At 45.6% G+C, this 22609-nt stretch overlaps 1 protein-coding gene across 1 annotated transcript; it reads left to right on the forward strand.

Annotated features, from left to right (window-relative positions):
* The first annotated feature begins 39 nt into the window (after positions 1-39).
* Positions 40-9048, forward strand: FBXL12 (F-box and leucine rich repeat protein 12). Its single transcript, XM_069946189.1, has 3 exons — positions 40-381; positions 555-627; positions 8087-9048. The coding sequence occupies exons 1-3, from the start codon at positions 233-235 to the stop codon at positions 8876-8878; spliced, it is 1014 nt and encodes a 337-aa protein (XP_069802290.1). The 5' UTR covers positions 40-232; the 3' UTR covers positions 8879-9048.
* Positions 9049-22609: the final 13561 nt, after the last annotated feature.

Below are 22609 nucleotides of genomic sequence, written 5' to 3' on the forward strand. Positions count from 1 at the left end.
GCCAGAGAACGTGGCCGTGTGGGGTTGTTGTGCTGCTGCAGTCACGTGTCGCTGCTCTGTATTGTGACACTACGGTAAAACTTTAGCGACGCTCTGTCCTCCTGCGGTGTCTATGGTGCGCGCTGGATAAACTGGCAACTGCTTGTGGTGGGTACGTAGACGCTCTTGCTCAGCGGCGGAGCCGTCTCTATGGTCCCCGTTGACAGCCGTGAGGCGGAAGTGCGCTGTGTCCATGGAGATGATGAAGATGTCGGCCGCAGCGCGGTGCAGTGAAGCCTCCGGTGTGGTCTCCGTCACTCCGTCCCTGTCGTGGCTGCCGGACAGTGTCCTCCTGGAGGTGCTGAGCTTCCTGTCTGTCCGGGATCTGATCCGGAGCTGCCGGTGAGGGGCTGGGGGGTGGGCGGCAGAGCCGGGGCTGTGGGGGCTTCCTCCTGAGCATGTGCAGAGGACTACAAGTCACAGGGTGAGGCGGGCGGGGCATGCTGGGAGTTGTAGTCTGCCACAGCCACATTGTATGTACTCATATAGTAGGTGACATTTTCTTCTTCTTTCAGGGTCTGTAAGAGGTGGAAGCGGCTGGTGCTGGACAAGGCCCTGTGGAGATACGTCGACTTGACGCCATACAAGGTCAATGACTCCGTAATAGTTATTGTGAATCCATAAACTGATGGCGGGGAAGGGGCTGAGGATACGGGATATACCTATACGGTGCAGGGGGCTGAGGATACGGGATATACCTATACGGTGCAGGAGGCTGAGGATACGGTATATACCTATACGGTGCAGGGGGCTGAGGATACGGGATATACTGCTACAGTGCAGGAGGCTGAGGATACGGTATATACCTATACGGTGCAGGAGGCTGAGGATACGGGATATACCGATACAGTGCAGTATACTGAGGATACGGTATATACCGATACAGTGCAGGAGGCTGAGGATACGGGATATACCGATACGGTGCAGGAGGCTGAGGATACGGGATATACCGATACAGTGCAGGGGGCTGAGGATACGGGATATACCGATACAGTGCAGGGGGCTGAGGATACGGGATATACCTATACGGTGCAGGGGGCTGAGGATACGGGATATACCTATACGGTGCAGGGGGCTGAGGATACGGGATATACCTATACGGTGCAGGGGGCTGAGGATACGGTATATACCTATACAGTGCAGGAGGCTGAGGATACGGTATATACCTATACGGTGCAGGAGGCTGAGGATACGGGATATACCGATACAGTGCAGTATACTGAGGATACGGTATATACCGATACAGTGCAGGAGGCTGAGGATACGGGATATACCGATACGGTGCAGGAGGCTGAGGATACGGGATATACCGATACAGTGCAGGGGGCTGAGGATACGGGATATACCGATACAGTGCAGGGGGCTGAGGATACGGGATATACCTATACGGTGCAGGGGGCTGAGGATACGGGATATACCTATACGGTGCAGGGGGCTGAGGATACAGTATATACCTATACGGTGCAGGGGGCTGAGGATACGGTATATACCTATACGGTGCAGGGGGCTGAGGATACAGTATATACCTATACGGTGCAGGGGGCTGAGGATACGGGATATACCTATACGGTGCAGGAGGCTGAGGATACGGGATATACCGATACAGTGCAGGAGGCTGAGGATACTGTATATACCTATACGGTGCAGGGGGCTGAGGATACGGGATATACCTATAAGGTGCAGGGGGCTGAGGATACGGGATATACCGATACAGTGCAGGAGGCTGAGGATACGGGATATACCTATACGGTGCAGGGGGCTGAGGATACAGGATATACCGATACAGTGCAGGGGGCTGAGGATACGGGATATACCGATACAGTGCAGGAGGCTGAGGATACGGGATATACCGATACAGTGCAGGAGGCTGAGGATACGGGATATACCGATACAGTGCAGTATTCTGAGAATACGGGATATACCGATACAGTGCAGGAGGCTGAGGATACGGTATATACCTATACGGTGCAGTATACTGAGGATACGGGATATACCGATACAGTGTAGGAGGCTGAGGATACGGGATATACCGATACAGTGCAGTATACTGAGGATACGGAACACAGAGGCTAAGGATACAGGACAGACCGATACCGTGCAATATACTGAGGCTGGAGAGCGCTCACTGCTCCTGTAGCTGTGTGCTCATGTGATTGTGTCATATGTCATCTAACACCCTGACGTCATCAGGACTCCCCTATCCCACAGCCACTGTGTATACATGTGCATAGTCATCCAGAGGGGGACTTCTCAGAATCCATCAGGAGCACTATACACTGTATATAAGACATGAGTAGCAGTGTATACAGGACATGAGGGGCAGTGTATACAGGACACGAGGGGCGGTGTATACAGGACACGAGGGGCGGTGTATTCTGGCAGTGTATATAGGACATGAGGGGCGGTGTCTACTGGCAGTGTATATAGGACATGAGGGGCAGTGTATATAGGACATGAGGGGCGGTGTCTTCTGGCAGTGTATATAGGACATGAGGGGCGGTGTCTTCTGGCAGTGTATATAGGACATGAGGGGCGGTGTCTTCTGGCAGTGTATATAGGACATGAGGGGCGGTGTCTTCTGGCAGTGTATATAGGACATGAGGGGCAGTGTATATAGGACATGAGGGGCAGTGTATACAGGCAGTACAGTATATTCTGGCAGTACTGATACATGAGGGGCAGTGTATACAGGATTTGAGGGCGGTATACTCTGGGATTTAACCTTATGGTAATATCTAGGGTTAATATATGTACTGACCGAACCACAAGTAAACAGTCGATGCCCAGTGGCTTCTCTGTGCCCCAGTAGCCTTGATTAATACAACTTTCCCTTTTTAGGTCCCGTTCACACTGAGGAATAGGTGAGGAGTTAAAGAGGAAAGCTTTCTGCTCTAGATTCCTCACCTATTCAGCTCTGGCGGAATTCAAGCCCCATAGACTTCTATAGGATTCCTCTAGTGGAATCCACCCAAAGAATTGATACCTTAATTCTTAAAGCGTAACAGCAGAGCGGAAATCCCATTGAACACAATGGGACGTTGCTCTGTGCATATTTTACGGGAGGAATTTAAAGCAAAATTAGACACGGATTCCTCCTGAAATTCCTTGCCTATTGCTCAGTGTAAATGTGCCCTCTGGTATAGGGAGAGTTCTGTCAATCAGGGTTGGCCAAATGCAGACAGAAGCTACAAAAGGGTCCTGTTACACGGCCCGATAATAAACTGCTAGATCGGCGCTTGTTTACTGAGCTATTACACAGGCCAGTTATCAGGCACCAAGGGCTGCACAGACATCATTAGCGATGTCCGTGCAGCCCTTGCATTTAGAATAAAATAAGCACAGTATCCACAGTGCGTTCCGTCAGTAGATGCAGCTGAGCTGGGAGCCGGCCTAGCATGTACTGCTTGGCTACCTGTGAACGTAGACAACAATGTTCTCATTCACTGACAGCAAACTAATATCTTGAAGTGGTCAGGGATAGAAACATAAAGGATTCTAGAAAGTCCGAGGATTGAACTATACAGAGATTGTAATAAAATAGACAAAGAACGTATAGTCACCTGTTTTAACACTTCAGTTGTCCCAATCCGACATAGTTCAGATAGCAGCAGTGCCCGTATACCTTATATTATCATTAGAAGTATACAAGACGAGACTGCTGAGGCCAGTGATTGGCTGCCGCCATGATGTGGGTATGTGGCCGGGGTCTACAGTGATTCCGTGAGTATACAGTATCACACTTCCGGGTCAGCGGACTGGGGGTGGAAACACGGGGAAGGGGGCCAATGAATAACACACTTTACAATGTTGTATAACTTTGTAATGTGTGTTATTTAGTGAAGAAAATGCTTTACCCCGCACTACCCCTTTAAGGCAGGGGAAGTGAACTTTGGCTCTTCAGCTATTGCAAAACCACTTCTCCCATTATGCCTGGACAGCATGATGGGAGTTGTAGCTTTGCAACAGCTGGAGAGCAAAGGTTTCCTACCCCTGCTTTAAGTGGAGCAGCTCGATTAGGCTGTCTCCAGTATGAGGCAGCTGGCATCGCTCCTGGCTTGTCGTCCGTGGTGGTAACGGCTCTTTTTACCCAGGTGTAAACAGATGACAGGAAGCTTGTGGCTAGTGGAGAACCAGTATAGTCTGCGGCTTCTGTCAGATGGGGATTCCTCTACCACCTCGTATGTAGTGCAGATACTGCGATGTCTACATGAGCTCACTGTATAACCAGTTAGTCTCTTCATTGCTGAACATTATTGACAGGTCTGAACAGATGTTAGTGAAGACTTGCAGCCAGCAAGAACCTGCCATAAGCTTCTGTAAGGGGTGTGTAAAGCTAGTCTTTCACATTACTAGGGGGTACACATCAGTTTCCGAATATTAACAAAGTGTAGGGGTTCTATTTATCATTTTATCTGTGCCTTCGCAATATCATTGTGCATATCTAGTAAGTCTCCTCACATCTTTTTGTCGGACTCTCCTTAAAGGAGAAGTCCGGCCAAAATTATTTTTTTATGTTATTACTGATGGAACGTTATACAATTTTCTAATGTACATTAATTATGGGAAATGCTCATATACTGCTATCAGAAAGTGTTAGAATTATCTCAGAAGCAGTGACGTCACGACAAATGGTGTAATTCCTATGGAGTGTCCAGCAGGGGGCGCACTATATATGGAAGTCAATGAGTACCATTGACTTCTATATATAGTGCACCCCTGCTGGACACTCCATTGGAATTACAATGGATGTGTATGTAAATGTAATATACAGTGTTATAATATACAGCGTTAAATGTAATCAATCAGTACATCACAGTAAGCCCCCCGAACCGCCCGCCGATGCCGCCGCTCTGGACTACACTCAACTACTACTCTCATCACCTGCTCATAGCATAAGCAGGTGATGGGAGAGTAGTAGCTGGGTTATATCTCTGAGATCGCCGCCACTGCTGATGCCGCGCAGGGGGAGCCGCTCATCACTGCAGCCATCATCCCCCTCCGCTCCCCCCTCCTGCTTTTTCCTTACACTATCTGATAGCTGACTCCCTGCCCGGCCGCCGGCACGTGTAATTGGAGAGCGGCGGCTGGGCGGGGAGTCAGCCATCAGATAGTGTAAAGTTTGCCCGGATCCCGGAAGAAGCAGCAGGAGGGGGGAGCGAAGGGGGATTATGGCTGCAGTGATGAGCGGCTCCCCCTGCGCGGCATCAGCAGCGGCGGCGATCTCAAAGATATAACCCAGCTACTACTCTCCCATCACCTGCTCATGCTATGAGAGTATTAGTTTAGTGTAGTCCAGAGCGGCAGGCGTTCGGTAGCGGCGGGCTTACTGTGATGTACTGATTGATTACATTTATGGAATACTTTGGGGAGCAAGGACACTTGCTCCCCAAAGTATTCCATAAATGTATTCAACAAAAACACTGTATATTACATTTACATACACATCCATTGTAATTCCAATGGAGTGTCCAGCAGGGGCGCACTATATATAGAAGTCAATGGAACTCAGCCCCTGCTGGACACTCCATAGGAATTACACCATTCGTCGTGACGTCACTGCTTCTGAGATAATTCTAACACTTCCTAATACACTAAATTAAGGGAAATAGCAGTATATGAGCCTTTACCATAATTAATGTACACTAGAAAATTGTATAACTTTACATCAGTAGTAACATATAAAAAATAATTTTTGCCGGACTTCTTCTTTAAGGAGAACTAGTGTTCCTTTGACCACCTTGATAGACCTCTCACTAGCCAGCCAATACCCTGCTTTGCCCTGAAGAGGGGCAACAACCCTGAAACCGCTGTCTGTAGCTGTCTCCAAAAGTCTTTTCTTTTGGAGAGATTGATTGGCTTGGCATAGATCCCCAGTAAATGTTCTAAGACTCCTAGATGGAATGATCACTGACTTAAAGGGACATTACTTTGCCTTAGCGGTGTGCCATTTGCCTTTGCCGTAGTGAGTGCCATTTGGCATGTCCTGTGTTCTCTATTAAAAGCGTTCAGTTTTTTTGCAGTGTTCCCCCAGTTCTTTGAAGTGTACCTATAACTCGATGACCGTATCCGGATACATAAAAAAAAAATGCTGCAGGTACGCTGTGCTGCAGGCAGTAAACAGCATTCCCGGACATGCCATAGACTGCATTATAAGTGTGTTACAATGTAATCAACTGTGCTTCCGGGAGTTCCATCTCCCACTCATGTCAGAAGAGGACAGTGTACCCGCAGAATTTTTTCAACATGTCCTGCCGCAGTCTCCCAGTGATAGGTACTCTTTAAAGGGTTTGTCCAGGTACTATAAAGGGTCTTAATTCTTCTGCACTTGGGCATTAATTGAAATTAAAACCATGCCCATACACAGTATCTGATAGCTTCATGTTGTCACCGCATGTTGTCATTATGCATCTCTTGGACTTTGGGTGCAAGCTGTGTTTTGGCCACTCACGTTAGGCATCTTCCCCCTTTTGTCTCGGAAGGTATACAAAGAGAGGAATTGCCGAGGGGCAAAACAGACAAGCCCTTTTCTACTTCCCAGACAATGCCTTTAAAGAGGTATTTCACTCAAACATATTGTGTGATATGTTGCTGCCCGTGGTGAGACTAACAATTAATTCTATACTTGTTATTATCTATTCAGTCTCCTTCCGCCAGTTCTTAGCTGCTGCTTCCTGCTGAAGACACACAAACTATGTCTGAGATTTTCTCCTCTTCTCCCTCTCCTCCCCCCTCACTTCTAATACAGCTTATGTAAGCAAGTCTCTGACTGGCTTTATCTGCAATATTGTAGCTTCTTTGTAATGCCAGGAGGGTTAATCACAGTAGTTCATTAGCAGCTTTACCTCAAAATAACCCTCCCAGCATTACAAAGAAGCTACAATGTTGCAATGATGCAGCCTGCCAGGGACTTGTTTACATCAGCCGTCTCAGAAGGAAGGGGGGAGGAGGGGGAGACAGGGAGAACACCTCACACACAGATTTTTGTGTCTTTAACAGAAAGCATTTCAGAACTGGGGAAGAAGACTGAATACATAATAACAAGTATGAAAAGAATTCTTAGTCTCACCATGGGCAGCAACATATCAAAAGTTATGTTTATGTAGAATATCTCTTTTAAAGAGACACTATCAGCAGGTTCTTCCCTGAGAACCTGCTGATATGCTATAGTAGCTAAGTAAGTCAGTAATACATAGCCACTACTTTAACCCCTGTCCGCCCCCGCATTGTTTGTAAAATCACTAAATGCTCTTATGCAAATTACCTGCATAAGAGCATTTAGGGCGTTGCTCGGGGCCAGAGAGCAACGCCGCGGCCCGCCCGCCCCCTCGCGTCCTGCCCACTATGCATATTTATAACTGCAAAGTGGCCTGTATACACTGCCGCTGCACAGGGAAGCACGGGCTGCATCCCGCGCATCCGCGAACCCCCCAGGCCACCGCCGATCCTCCCGGAGGTCCCTCAAGGCGTAAGTATAAGGTAGACTTTATACTTAGGTCTTGAGGGACATCCGGGAGAATCGGCGGTGGCCTGTGCTTCCCCACTCAGCGGCAGTGTATACAGCCCACTATGCAGTTATGAATATGCATAGTGGGCAGGTCGCAGCGTTGCTCTCTGGCCCCGAGCAACGCCCTAAATGCTCTTATGCAGGTAATTTGCATAAGAGCATTTAGTGATTATACAAACAATGCGGGGGAGTACAGGGCTTAAAGTAGTGGCTATGTGTTACTGACAAACATAGCTACTACGGCATATCAGCAGGTTCTCTGGGAAGAACCTGCTGATAGTGCCGCTTTAAGCTTCAGATATCATGAACCTCTGCCATTCATTCTATGGATAATGGAGTTTCGAGGTCACTTATATCTCATGGCAAAAATTTACGGAAGTCATATTGACAATGTTTTTTGTAGGATACTATCCTGAAATATTGATGGAGCCCAAAAATTCCTCTAAATATATTTCTGTTTTTAGAATATCCCAAAATGCAGACACTAGTTGTACAAAAATTGCCTCTATCTCTCATTTCTAACAATTTTCTTTTGTTTTACAGCTGAATTCTAAGATCTTGTGGCATCTGGTCAGGCACTGGCTTGGAACCAGCCTGCAGACCCTAAAACTGAAGGGACTCCTAAACTCTGTGAAGAAACAAGAGTTCCTCACTCCGGCCATCCTCCAGGTCCTGGAAAAGCGTTACCCCTGCCTAGAGCATCTCCACCTCCAGGAAACAAACCTCCGCTCCCTAAGTTACGACTCTTTACCATCCACCTTGAAGACGCTTGAACTGTCAGAATGTGAGATCCCACAAACCTGGGTCAAGTCCTCCAACAGCAAAACCAAAGGTCTCCTTAAACTGGAGAATCTCATTCTGAACAAGACGTCCTCTTTTTCCAACCATCACTTGGAGGCCATTTGCAGTCAGTCCAACCTAAAGACCCTGTGCCTGTGCGGCACCTACAGAGTCAATGACATTGGGATACAGAAAGCCGTTCCGTACCTCAAAGGATTACAGCACTTAAAGCTGAAGGAATGCAACGTAACCGATATCACTCTGCACTTAATCGGCTGCCACTTGAAGCAGCTCCGGACCTTGGCCCTTATAGATTTCCGCTATTTAACTGATGCGGGACTGGCCTGTCTGTCAGGAGTTAAGACGCTGGAGAAGTTGTGGCTGGAGTACTGCTTCTGTTTCTCTTCCAGCTCCATCATTGCTGTGTGTGTTAGCCTCCCCACCCTAAACTATCTCAACCTCAGCGGCATCTTCTTTGAGGGTCAGGGTATAGACGAAATACGGAAAAGCCTCCCACAGTGCACGGTCATTGTGGATAATGTCCTCAAGAAATAAATAGCCTAACCTATCGAGGAAGATACTGCAACCTCGCTCCTGTCTAATTTGCTACCGGTTTAAAACAGGACCACGCCGGGATTAGGTGCCTATAGCTACTCCTCCTTTCTGTGCCACTTTCTTCTATCATGTGTATGATCCATGCAAAAATAAGTTCTCATCTTACAGTATCAGGTCTACTGTTCATGTTTGAGAATTTATCCCCATCTCCTTTCGAGAAATGAAGGGACACTCCTATGTAATAGTGATGGCTCACTCCCCTTGACATAGGCACAAGTCTATATAGCACTTTATAACAGTATATCAGTGACTGCCTGCTGCTCCAGTCTGGAATCATCCTATGAGATCCAGAAAGATTGTAGGTAGTAGTAATAATAATAATATTTATTTGTATAGCAGCACTTTTTTATACATAGAGAACAGAGGTCACATAATACACAGTTATACACAATAATTAGAATAAATAAAGATGAAATAAAAATACAGAGTGTATACGAGACCTGCTTGTTGGAGCTTACAGACTACAACTGGGGTCGACACCAGGCACAAGTGCTTTATTTGTCCATGGTGCAGCCATTGTACATAGTTGGAAAGAACAGGATGAGCCAGCCACATGTCAATGTCAGATTGCAAGTAAAACATAAAGTGCAGGAACCGTCAGAGTGAGGGGACAACAGAAGGGGGAACAAGTTTAGGGAATGGTATAAGCAAGCCTGAAGAGATGAGTCTTCGGGGCACGCTTGAAACTGTGAGTATTGGGAATGAGTGTGAAGTCTTTGGGTAGGGTGTTCCAGAGAACTGGTGCAGCACGAGAGAAGTCTTGGAGGCGGGAATGAGAGGTTCTGATTATGGAAAATGTTGGTGTAAGATCATTAGCAGAGCACGGGTAGGGTGATAGGTGGAGATGAGGGAGGAGATGTATGGAGGGGCAGAGTTGAGGAGAGCTTTATGGGTGAGGAGCTTGAAGTGGATTCTGGACTTAATGGGTAACCAGTGCAGTGACTGGCACAGAGGGGAGACGTCAGTGTAGTGGCTGAAAACGAAGATGAGCCTGGCTGCTGCGTTAAGGATAGACTGGAGAGGGGAGAGCTTAGAGAAAGGAAGACCAATTAGTAGGGAGTTAGGTAAGTGTTGAGCGCACTTGCCGAACAACGCTTTCCGATCCCAAACGCTCAGCATTTGACTCCTGGCGTCTGGAGAACTTGGATGCGGTCCTAGGGTTGCCAAAAAAAAGGATACAGCTTATGGATATATACATGTTTTCCAGGAATCCCTAGGGCGACATCTAACTAATGCCGTGAGTCAAATGCTGAGCGTTAGGGATCGGAGAATGTTGCGCAACCAGAACAGTTTGGAAAGTTCGCTTAACAGTGCACTACTCAAAAGGTCCTGCAATACAATATGCCAGTCCACAGTGGTCTCCAGGTCTCACCCAGAGGCTGCTCCCCCAGCTCTTTATATTAGAACCCGCAATTTATGACCTGTAAGAAATGGACAATGCATTTTGGTGAGATTCACACGCCTTCTTCAGGTCCTTTCACATACAGAATAGTACATTCAGGAACACCATTGTCAGTTCAGCTGACGTCAGGGAAATAAAGTTGCACAAAGGTGTGACGAGCGAGTATAAAACTACAATATACAATGCTCTATCTATATATACACCTTTTTACCTGCTCATAATCAATTTATGCAACTTTATTTTATCTTTGATTCGCGGCGTCTCCAGAATTAACTGAATGTATTGCTGTGTATATATCAGGACCTGATGAAGGCGCGTGAATGTCACTGAAACGCGCTGTCCATTATAATAATAATTTCTATATAATATTTATTATAATAAATTTCAGAAGGTTCTAATATATACAGCGCTTGAAGTCCTCTTTGCTATATATTCTGTACTCTATAGGGCATATTTAGGAAAGTTGCCCCCCTGATGTACACCAAGGAAGAGGCGTTATCATGGTTTACATCGTTAAACAGAAATTGACGCCTGCTCTGGTGTAGACTTCTGTGCAGGTCCCGCCAGCCTTTATAAGAGGCGTGGTTTTTAGGGGTGGGGCTTTATTTAAGACGCCAGTCCTGATAAATACCCACCTATGTCTCTATGTTACTTCCAGATGCTGGTGAAGTTCCAGCTCCATATCAGTGAATGGGTGACACTCTTAGGCATACTTCTCACTTTCCGTTTTACAAACACATCGGGAACTTTTCCCGGTTGTATCAAAACTCTCCTAATAGTTCTCCAGTTGAGCAGTAGTCACAGAAATCCTTAATTTCCACTGTTTTTACAGCTGATCCCTTACTTATCCTAGTGCCCCCCCCCCCCCCCCGTATGCATCTCCCACTTCCCTGTCGTCCTATTGGCCTCACAATAGCTGGGGTGTTCTCACCCCTGTGGGCCACTAGGACGAGTGGAATTTTAATGATTTAAACTTGTAGCTCCTCCCACCCCTGTATATAGTGCCCCTCTACCTTCCACCTGTCAGTTTCTATTTTTCGTCCCTTTGGGTACGGGGGGCGAGTGGTTAGCTCCGGTCCTGGATGTCCGGGGCCGGAGGTAGCTCCGCTTTTGCCTTCGGGCATTCGGCGGCGGTCCGGCATCTTGTGGTGTCCTGGGCCGCTGTATATCGGAGCGGTCTCCATACCTGGAGGCCGCCATCTTTGCGGAGCCCGGGATCCGGAAGTGTCTCTGACGCACTTCCGGTTTCGGAGCGCGATGCGCCCGTTAAGCTCCGGAGCTCCACAGATCGGCGTAAACGCGGGTAGGATAGTCGGGAGGCCGGCAGCGCCTTCCTAAGGTACAGGCTCATTACCTTTTCTGATCTGAGGTCTGTGTTCTGGCCTATTCTTCAGCTCCGCCCCAGGGGGGCGTAGGGGGGCGGGGCTTGTAACTTTTGGCGCCAGTTTGGCGTTTTTAAACCCCACCTGCACTCAAAGCTCTACCAGTGTGTCTGGATCTCTCTAGCTGGTGGATGTGCTTAGACAGCGGTGTCGCCTATAGTCTTCACGGTCTAAAGTAAGTGTTGCGCTTAGCTCATTTATGGTTTTTCTATGAATACTTGTTACTCATTTTAATGTATGATAGATGTCTTCTAAAGAGGGTTCTGAGAGGAGAGCCTCTGATGGTCGAAAAACACTGTCTAAAAGAAAACATTTCTCATGTGCCGACTGTGATAGAGACCTTCCTGATGGATGGGAATATTTGAAATGCCATGAGTGTCGTGTTACAGCCTCAAGTGACGAACCTACCATACATGATGTGGTAGGTTAACCCCTTCCTAACATTCTGTTTATCCATTTAAGTCCATAAGTGGTACTTATATATATATATATACCTATTCCCACAGGTGGTGTGGGTAAAGCAGTCTCTGACGGGTATCCAGGACTCTGTGTCTGAATTGAAGGAATCCTTCCAGAGTGCTAAGGAGTCAAGAAGGGATGAACGCCCTAAGTGTGTCTCGCCATCTGGACGGGAGTATAAGATTGTGGATGAAATTGGCTCATCTTCTGATGATGATGACGATATTGAGACTATAAGAACATATTTTCCTGTTGAGAAAATGCAGAAATTCATTAGAGTGGTTAAACAACAGAACGAGCCACAGTATGATGATGAGGATAGACCATCCACATCTAGAAGGGCCTTTGATGTGGATGATACGTCTATGCTCATGTTAAAAAACGAATGGCGCAAGCCTGAAAAGGCTGCGATTATAAGCCGTAGATTTAAGGCTATGTTTCCACTGATGGAAGACAAAGCTAAAGATTGGCTCTCACCTCCTAAGGTTGATGTAGCCGTAGCTAAATTATCTAGACGTACCATGGTTCCAGCCGAGGATGGGTCCAGTTTAAAGGACCCCATGGACAGACGCCTAGAGGTATCTCTTAAAAGAGCCTACTCTGCGGCCTCTGCTCAAGGGGCGGTGTCTATTTCAGCCTTCGAGGTAGGGAAGGCCTTGAGGAAGTGGCTTATGAAGACACAGGATGACATAGAATCAGGAGTAGGGAGAGATGAGATACTTACTGCCTTTAAAAAGATTAATCTTGGAATAGATTATCTTTGTGACGCGGCCTCCCAACAGGTCAGGCTCGCCGCCAGATCTATGTCTCTCTCCACTGCGAGCCGTAGGGCTCTGTGGTTGAGGCCCTGGTCAAGCGACTGTTCCTCCAAGTACTATCTGTGTAACTTGGAATATAGTCCCGGGAGGCTATTCGGCACTGAATTGGACCAATTAATGCTGGATCTCTCTGATAAAAAAGGGAAGAGTCTCCCTTATGAGCAGAGGAAAAATCGCCGTCAGTTTCGTAGAGAGAGAACTCCCCAAAGAATGCGACAGTGGCGATATTCCACAAAGGGTAGAGGTGGCTATGCCAGTAAAAGAGGTGGACAGCAGTCCAAAGGAAACAAAAAGCCAGATTTCTGACTATCCCCAGCAAGTAGGGGGACGTTTAAGTTTTTTTGTAAAAATTTGGGAATCCAGAATAAAGGATCCATGGGTTCTCAAGATCATTCGGGAGGGTTACTCCCTTCCTCTGGAGTCCCCCCCTCCAGAGAAATTCTTAATTTCAAATCCTCCTCCTTCCCCAAGGAAAGAAATTTTGGAGAAGGAAATAAGGCTACTGCTCTCCAAAGCAGCCTTGGAAGAGGTCCCCCCTTTAGAGAGGCAACAGGGAATATATTCGCCAATTTTTCTTGTGCCAAAGCCTTCTGGAAGGTGGAGAGTTATCATAGATCTCAGATTCCTAAATCAGTTCATAATAAAGAAGAAATTCAGAATGGAAACGATAAGGTCTGTTCCATTTATCCTTTCACAGGGGGACTTTCTAGCGTCTCTGGATCTGCAAGACGCGTATTTTCATATCCCGATTCATTCACAGTTCAGACGGTTCCTGAGGATTGCCGTGTATCTCGAGGGTCAGCTCAAGCATCTACAATTCAAGGTACTTCCATTTGGCATAACCACAGCACCCTTTGTTTTCACCAAGGTGGTTTCTGCGGTGGTAGCGGAACTCAGGCTTCAGGGAATGAGAGTCATCCCTTATTTGGACGACTGGCTAATCATAGCGCAGTCTGCAGATCTCCTAGACGCCCAGGTTCGTATAATTCTCCAATTCCTGCAGGAATTAGGTTGGATTATCAACGAAGACAAGTCGGACTTTCTCCCAGCAACATCAAAAATATTTCTGGGATTTATCGTAGACACTCTACAGATGAAGTTATTTCTTTCACCACAGAGGAGACTGAGAATCCTTCAGGGGTGTGCTTTCCTTGCAGTGCCAAGACAGGTATCGTTGAGAACACTAATGAGATTTCTAGGTCTACTGACCTCCTCGGCAGATGCAGTTCCCTGGGCCTTGTGGCATATTCGAGTTCTTCAGATGGAAGTCCTCCAGGCGTGGGACAGAGATCAGACTACGCTGGACAGGAAGATAGTATTATCTTCTCGAAGCAGACAGTCCCTGTCGTGGTGGAAAAATCTAAAGGAAGGGAAGAGTCTAGAGGAGCCCTGTTGGACCATAATTACCACAGATGCTTCAGGCACCGGTTGGGGAGCACACCTACAAGAACAACAGGTATCGGGAGTCTGGACCAGGGAGGAGGCAGAGCTTTCCTCCAATACCAGGGAACTGAAGGCAATATTTTATTCCCTCAGACATTTCTCTTCACAGATCAGACAGAAAGCGATCCGTATACGGACGGACAACATGGCGTCGGTTTGTTACATCAACAAACAGGGAGGCACGAGATCCCAGTCCCTTCTGGAAGAAGTGGGAAGGATCTTCAACTGGGCGGAAGGATGGATAACCAGGTTATCAGCATCCCACATCAAAGGAGAGCAGAATGTACTAGCAGATCGTCTCAGCAGGGGGTTGACAGTGCCGGGAGAATGGAGCCTCAATCAAGAGATATTCTCAGAGATTGTGAAAAGGTTCGGAATTCCCCAGATAGATCTGATGGCAACAAGACAAAATACAAAACTCCAGAGATTCTGCTCCCTTTACCCCGCAGACAAACCAGTGGTAATAGATGCCATGACCATACCCTGGACATACGACCTGGCCTACATTTTTCCACCAGTCTCAATGATACCGCGTGTATTGTTGAAAGTCAGGCAGGATCAAGCAGCTGTCATCATGGTGATTCCATTCTGGCCAAAGAGATCGTGGTTTCCTCTCCTTCTGCAGATGAGTCAGGGGAAATTTTGGAGACTCCCGCTGAGACCAGACCTTCTTCTACAGGGGTCTCATCAATGCAAGAATCTGAAATCCTTCAACCTAACTGCCTGGCTTCTGGTAGGTCCCTATTGAGAACCGAGGGTCTCTCAGAAAGGGTGTTGGCTACGCTTTCTCACTCAAGGAGTGAGGCGACCAACAAATCATATACAAGAATTCAAAAAATTTTTCAAACTTGGGCAACCTCTAGACAGGTGGATGCTCAAAATCCATCAATCCCACAGATTATGGAATTTCTTCAAGATGGATTCGATAGGGGGTTAAGACCTAACTCTTTAAGAGTTCAGGTAGCAGCCATGTCAGTCTTTTTGAACAGAAAACTGTTGCAAATACAGGAGGTAAGAGACTTTTGCAAAGCGGCAGACCGATTAAGACCTCCAGTGGTAAAATCAGTTTCACCCTGGAACCTAGTTTTAGTCCTCAAAAGTTTATGTGCAGCTCCATTTGAGCCTCTTCAGGAAGTGGACTTAAAATACTTAACTTTGAAAACAGTTTTTCTTCTAGCTATTTCTTCAGCCAAACGCGTTGGAGAACTTCAAGCCTTGGGCTCTAAAGAACCATATGTCCTATTTCTCAACAACAGAGTGGTGCTCAAACTGTTGCCTTCTTTCAGGCCGAAAGTTGCTTCCTTTTCTAACCTTAACCAGTCCATATCTCTTCCAGTATATTCTCCTGCGCCTAGTGAAGACGGTATGGATTTTTCTTCCCTGGATGTAGTGCGATGTCTGAAAATCTATCTGCAGAGAACAGCCCAGTTTCGCAAGGACGAAAACCTCCTAGTCCTTTTCCAGGGAAGATACAGAGATAAGAAGGCTTCCAAACCCTCCATCTCTAGATGGATATGTGATTGTATAAAAATCAGTTATAACATGTCGGAAACTCCAGTTCCGGAATTTCTGAGGGCACATTCTACCAGGTCTGTCTCTACCTCATGGGCAGAAAGAAGTTCTATTCCCATGGAGAACATCTGCATGGCGGCTACATGGTCTACCCCCATCACATTTCTAAAACATTATCGGATTGATTCCTTGCTTTCAGCTAATACCGGATTGCAAAATCGGTTCTCAGTTCTGTGTCTGATGTCCCACCCTAGGGGATTTGTTGTTTGCTTGCTAATTCCCCAGCTATTGTGAGGCCAATAGGACGACAGGGAAGTTAACATTTATTATGTTAAATTGTTTTCCCTTAGTCCTATTGGCATCACAAGAGTCCCTCCCTTTGAATAAAGTTGACTTGTTAATAAACTGACAGGTGGAAGGTAGAGGGGCACTATATACAGGGGTGGGAGGAGCTACAAGTTTAAATCATTAAAATTCCACTCGTCCTAGTGGCCCACAGGGGTGAGAACACCCCAGCTATTGTGATGCCAATAGGACTAAGGGAAAACAATTTAACATAATAAATGTTAACATCTTCCCTAAATTTTTCCCCCTTTCCCAGGCAGCTGCATCCAAACAACCTATTGCCTGCCTCAGTCCTGCAGGGAGGGGTCTGTGACCACCTCTACAAGGAGAGCTGTAGCTTGCCGCTTTCATTGACATGCATTTGGCATTGGGTAGAAGCACCTGGCCTACAAATGCATGTACGGTTGGTAGCCAAACCTACCTGTATTTTTTATTTTCTTTTGTAGTAGCACGTCATAGGAAGCAATACATAATCAGTCACAGAAGAACACTCTAAATTTGCACCCTGGCCATAATGTGATGCATGGGTTGTGTATTCAGTTTACAGACATTGTATCTTCATATGTTTACTCTTTATTCCCTTAAATGTACGCCCTTGTGTCGTTAAGGGCGTTCAGAGGGGGGCCGCATGGCGACCCCGCTCTGAACCGCCGCAATCCCGGGTGCTATCTGCAGCCTGGGAACGTGGCAATTAGCGGGCACAATCCCATCAACTTTGACAGCTGCATTAAAAATGCTTCTTTTCCACCCCAAAGAGCGATCCCCGCATCTTTACGGGGCCAGGGTCTGTGCCGTAATGGCGCTGATCCTGGATCAGCATTCTATTGCTCTTGGCTGCAGCAGCTGAGAGCAATAGAACCCTGATCTCATCAATCTATGCAGTATATCTATACTGCATAGATCTCAATGAGAGATCAGAGCAGTCATACTAGAAGTCCCCCAGGGGGAATAACCCTAACCCCAGGGAACTTCTAGGATGTGTGTGTAAAAAAAAAAAATTTCCCATAAATATACTTCTATTTTTTTTTTTTAATAAATAAAAATAAATAAATAAACATGTTTGGTCTCACCCCGCGTGCTTAATCGCCCGTACTATTAATTTATCTCATTACTGATCTCGCATGGTAAATGGCGTAAGGGCAAAAAAAGTGCAAAATTGCGCATTTTTGGTTGCATCAAATCTAGAAAAATTGTAATAAAAAGCGATCAAGCGATATGCGCAAACAAAAAACCAATTGAAAGTACAGATCATGGCGCAAAAAATGACACCTCACACAGCCCCATAGACCAAAGGATAAAAGCGCTATAAGCCTGGGAATAGAGACATTTTAAGGAACGTATATTTAAAAAAAAAAAAAAAAAAAAAAGGTTTTAATATTTTTTAAAAGCCATCAAATAAAATAAAAGTTACACAAGTTACATATCGTTGTAAGGAACATGTATAACAAGTCAGTTTTACCCCAGGGCGAACAGCGTAAACACGAAACCTCCCCAAATTAAAAAAAAAAATTATTTCACCACACATTTAATTTTTTTCTGGTTTCGCAGTGTACTTTATGCATAAATTCAGCCTGTTATTGCTAAGTACAATTAGTGACACAGAAAATAAGGGCTCATGCGGGTTTCTAGGTGGAAAAATGCAAGTGCTATGGCCTTTTAAGCACAAGGAGGAAAAAACTAAAACGCAAAAATGGAAATTGGCCCCGTCCTTAAGGGGTTAAAAAACAGGCCTCGTTCAGCCATGATAGTTTCAGTATCATGACCAGAGCACATACTGTTAAGGCAGAACCTTTCATTTCCCCTGTACCTATAATATAATATACCTTTACCATTCAATAATAGGATGCTGGTTCTCCCTCCTCCAGCAGGCATATGCTATATCTCTTGTACATGAATACATACATAAGCCATATTTGTTTCTGAGCTTACAGAACTTTACAGGTTGTACTCTTTTGCTATCATATAGTTCCATGGTAAGATCTGCTATGTAACCCCAGCCGTATACAAGTCCTTAAACAATCATAATACAATTACATCTAGAAAAAAATAAAAGTCGACATACAGAATTTTTTTTGCATGGTGTAAAACATTCTCCAACCCATGAGACCTGGTTAAAAACTTGCATTGTGTCTCCTCTTTCTTCGATAGAAATATTCTTTCATCTGTTGCAGTACCAGGCACAACCACAACTGTATGTACGGCGCTGTGCAATAGATCTCTTCAGTTGGCTTAGAGTATGACTCCATTGATCTAATGTTATGTCCTGTCCTTTACATAAGCCATCAATATGAGTCCTGGCACAGGGACGCCTTCTTTTCTTCTTTTTTGTCTACATGGATGGTTGTTGTGTTTCTAAGTTTAGAGAAGGGGAGGGGAAAAAATTCAGTTCCAGGATCTGTTTCTGTTTTTGTTATAATGCGTTAAACTTAAGACCCTCGTCTCATGCATCGTACTACTAAGCCATAGGCACTATGCGTGCCATTGTGCGGTGCCCCTGTAAAGTGCTGCGTGTGGGTATCCGGAGCATGCCAAGATTCATTCATTCATTGTGCCGGATTCATATGCTATTATCTGGAATCGGGCATACAGAGGAACTGTAGGGTCCCATGGACCTCTATGGGCGCCGTATTACAGTTCCATATATCTTGGAGGTTGTATAGAGCCATATTACGCTAAAGTGCATGAGGGTAATACATTGTGTATTTTTTCTTACTAGGCTGAGACATAGCTAGCCATAACCTTGCACATTGCTCATCGGTTTCTTATACCCCTAAAGGGGGCTGCCATATGGAAACTGAGTTTATTCTGCTTGTGTGATTTGGGGTAAGGGTTGGCTTATAGATATTGTATCTCTGATTGTTATAAATATATATTATGATAATGCTATTTAGGTAATACCATCCGTATAACCCAGACAACAGACCTGGGAGAAACAGAACTCTCCTTCTTTCCCTCTATTTGATAGGCGCTAAGCCTAGAATTTAAATTTGCTTTTATATAGACAAATGGAGCCCTAGTTTCCTGTGCTTAAAATGGAGGAGTATACAGAGCAGCTACCTCCGATGGGTGGTGCCACTTAAGGGCCTATTCCTCGGAACGATTATCGTCCGTATTCGGCCCGTGGAATAGAGTGCAACGATCAGCCGACATCGTTCATGTCGGCTGATCGTTGCAGTTGCTTGTTTTTCAACATGTTGAAAAACAAGCGACCGATATAGCAGCGATCTGCTGCCGTCGCTCTGATGAATAGGAGCATCGGCAGCAGACGCTGCTATATCCTATGGGCTGCCTGGGCGTTCAGCGATCACCCGGGCAGCCCCCCCGCAGCTCCCTGCCGCCCCCTCCCGCACTCACCCGCTCGCTGCTGCCGCGATGAATAGCGGCGGCAGCGAGCGGGGAACGAGGAGCAAACGAGCGCTGAGAGCGCTCATTTGCTCCTCTAAACGACCTGTGGAATAGGCCCTTAACACTATAGACGTGACAGATCAGTGGGGGGCTTTGTTAAGCTGGTCATCCCATTAGATTCATGTTAGCCCAGTCTCTAAATCACCCCCCCCGCTGAGGCAGATTTTGGGAGAAGGATCAGGTAAATAAAGAAAATTTCGCTAATACATTCCCTTTAAGAAAAATTAATAATCTTCAGTTACTTCCCTACATGTTCTGCTTGGGGAATTATTTTCAGTATGTTACTCATGGGGCTTTTTGTTTGTTCTTTTTTTTTTTTTTTTTTTTTTTTTTTTACAGTTTTGGTCATTTTTATATTGGCACTTTTTGTTTTCGAACTGTAAAACTTTTAATTTCCATTTTCAAATCTAAATATATCAGAGTTTATTTTTTTAAAAGTCATTTTACCATTGAAACATAGGACAACTGCCATATAGGATTATTTGGGTTATTCCCGTCTTGGCTGGATAGGGAGGGGGGATTACTGATTTCTAAACATTTGGTGATCCCCATAAAACACTGGTGTCAACTCAGACCCTCCAGCTGTTATAACACTACAATTCCCAGGCATCATGGGAAATGTAGTTTTGCCGCAGCTGGAGAGCCTGAGTTTGACACCCCTGCCATAGAGAATGAATGGAGCACAGTGCAGTGAGTGCTCCCCAATTGCCTTCCCAGATCCGTGGGGGTCCCAGTGGTCAGACCTCCAACATTCGGCTTGAATCTTAGATGGGAATACCCTTTTAAGTTTTGTGCACTAAACCACTTGAGGCAGCCATGGCTGAATGGCCATAATACTGCTCACAATATGGCTGCCTCTGTGGTGTACCTGCATTGCGTACAGATGAAGGATTCTGCACTTTTATTTTACTTTGTGGGTCTCTATTTATATGTGTTACTTTATATGTCTCTCGTTTGACAAACTGTGCTGTCATTACAAATGCTTTGTTCGTTTTGCTTTAATAAATGTGTTTTATAATATTTGGGATGTTCTCGAGTTGTTGGTTCTTTATGGTCTTTGGGTTTACTTGCATAGAATTTGATCTAACAGTGTTAGCAGTGAGGGATATGTATTGCAGAGGACAGATTTACCTTAAAGTGTCACTGTCGTTATAACTTTAAAAATTGAAATCAACAGTATCAGTGAAATAAAGCAAGTTTGCAATATACATTGATTATTTTTGTTGTTATCAGGCTGTAAAACAAAGCTAAACTTACAGAAATCCAGGTCCTGAAGGCAGCTACATAACAGCTATACTTACCAGACATCCAGGTCCTGAAGGCAGCTACATAACAGCTATACTTACCAGAAATCCAGGTCCTGAAGGCAGCTACATAACAGCTATACTTACTAGAAATCCAGGTCCTGAAGGCAGCTACATAACAGCTATACTTACCAGAAATCCAGGTCCTAAAGGCAGCTACATAACAGCTATACTTACCAGAAATCCAGGCCGAGTGTCCTGAAGCTTTTTAGTCTTGTGCTGGTTGAATAAAAGACTAAACACATGAAGTCCCGGCCAGTACAGAGAGTCACGGCTCAATGTGTCCATCAATCACATGACTGACTTCTCCATGAGCGCTCAGATGACCCGGGATAAACAGTACTTCCTCTGTTTAGACTCTGAAAAAGAAGAGTCAGAACACAGGAAGTGCCGTGTTTTTCGTGATGACTTAAAATAATGAATTTTGCAAACTTGCTTTATTTCACATCTACTGTTGATTTAGATTTTGAAAGTTGTAACGACAGGTACACTTTAATGTGTATGGGTCCAACAACAGTGCATTGTAGGGTGGAGACTACACATCTTGTTTGAGAAATAATTGATGTACTTGCAAATAAAATTAAAGGGGTTATCCAGTGCTGCAAAAACATGGACAACACTACTCAGTTCAGGTGCAGTTTGCAATTAAGCTCCATTCGCTTCAATGGAACTGAGCAGTAAAACCCCGCTTAAACTGGAGACAAGAGTGGGGCTGTCTCTGGAAGAAAGTGGCCATGTTTTTGTAGCGCTGGATAACCCCTTTAAAGATATGGGAGCCCTAAAGGAGTTGTCCAAGATTAGAAAAAAAGGCACTTTCTTGCATAAAGAGCACCACCCCTGTCCGCAGGTTGTGTGTGGAATTATAATTCAGCTCCAAGAACTAAGCTTCTTGCTGAAAACTCTGTGCGGAATCCACCGCTCGCTCCCCCACGCTCCCACTTGAAGTTCCTTCCGTCACATAGGCTCTATTATATGCTCGAGCGGATTCCATCATCCACCCAAAGAAATGACATGTCAATTCTTTGGGCGGACAGCGGAATCTGCCCGACCAAAGAATGGAGTCTATGGAGCCGGTGCAGGGAGAAGCGGGAGCGCGTGGGGACGAGCGGCGGATTTCCCATTGAGTTTTCAGCGAGAATCACTCTGTGTGCATATACCCTTAGGCTATGTTCACACTATGTAAAATAACGGCCGTTGTCCGCGCCGCAAAACTACGGCCGTTGTTTTGAGGTTCCCTATAAAGACTGCAATGCAATGTAACTACGGCCGTTGAATTCACACTACGTATCAGATAACGGCCGTTGTTTATGCGGCCCCGTGAAAAATTAACATGTCAATTATTTCCGCCCGGTAATACTGCAACAACAGCCGTGGATTTCAATGCGCCCGCGAACGTAAAACTTATATCCGCTGATATAAACTTGATTTTGATGTAAAAAAAAAATTTCTGAGGGGTTTCTCGTGCTGGGCGCAGTATTTAAAGTAAATGACATGTTTCATCCCGTTTATAATCATGCTAGGAATCAACATTAAACAATTGGCCTCAAAATAACGGCCGTTGAAAACAACGGCCGTTATTTTACGTAGTATGAACATAGCCT

This window comes from Dendropsophus ebraccatus, chromosome 1, assembly GCF_027789765.1.
Source record: "Dendropsophus ebraccatus isolate aDenEbr1 chromosome 1, aDenEbr1.pat, whole genome shotgun sequence".
In the NCBI taxonomy this organism is placed as follows: domain Eukaryota; kingdom Metazoa; phylum Chordata; class Amphibia; order Anura; family Hylidae; genus Dendropsophus; species Dendropsophus ebraccatus.

What these genes read in the sequence shown, in the direction of transcription:
- FBXL12 (XM_069946189.1), top strand. Translation starts at nt 233, where the DNA reads ATGGAGATGATGAAGATGTCGGCCGCAGCGCGGTGCAGTGAAGCCTCC. An exon ending in GATCTGATCCGGAGCTGCCG is followed by an intron (nt 382 to 554) that starts GTGAGGGGCTGG and finishes TTCTTCTTTCAG; the next exon opens with GGTCTGTAAGAGGTGGAAGC. An exon ending in TCGACTTGACGCCATACAAG is followed by an intron (nt 628 to 8,086) that starts GTCAATGACTCC and finishes TTTGTTTTACAG; the next exon opens with CTGAATTCTAAGATCTTGTG.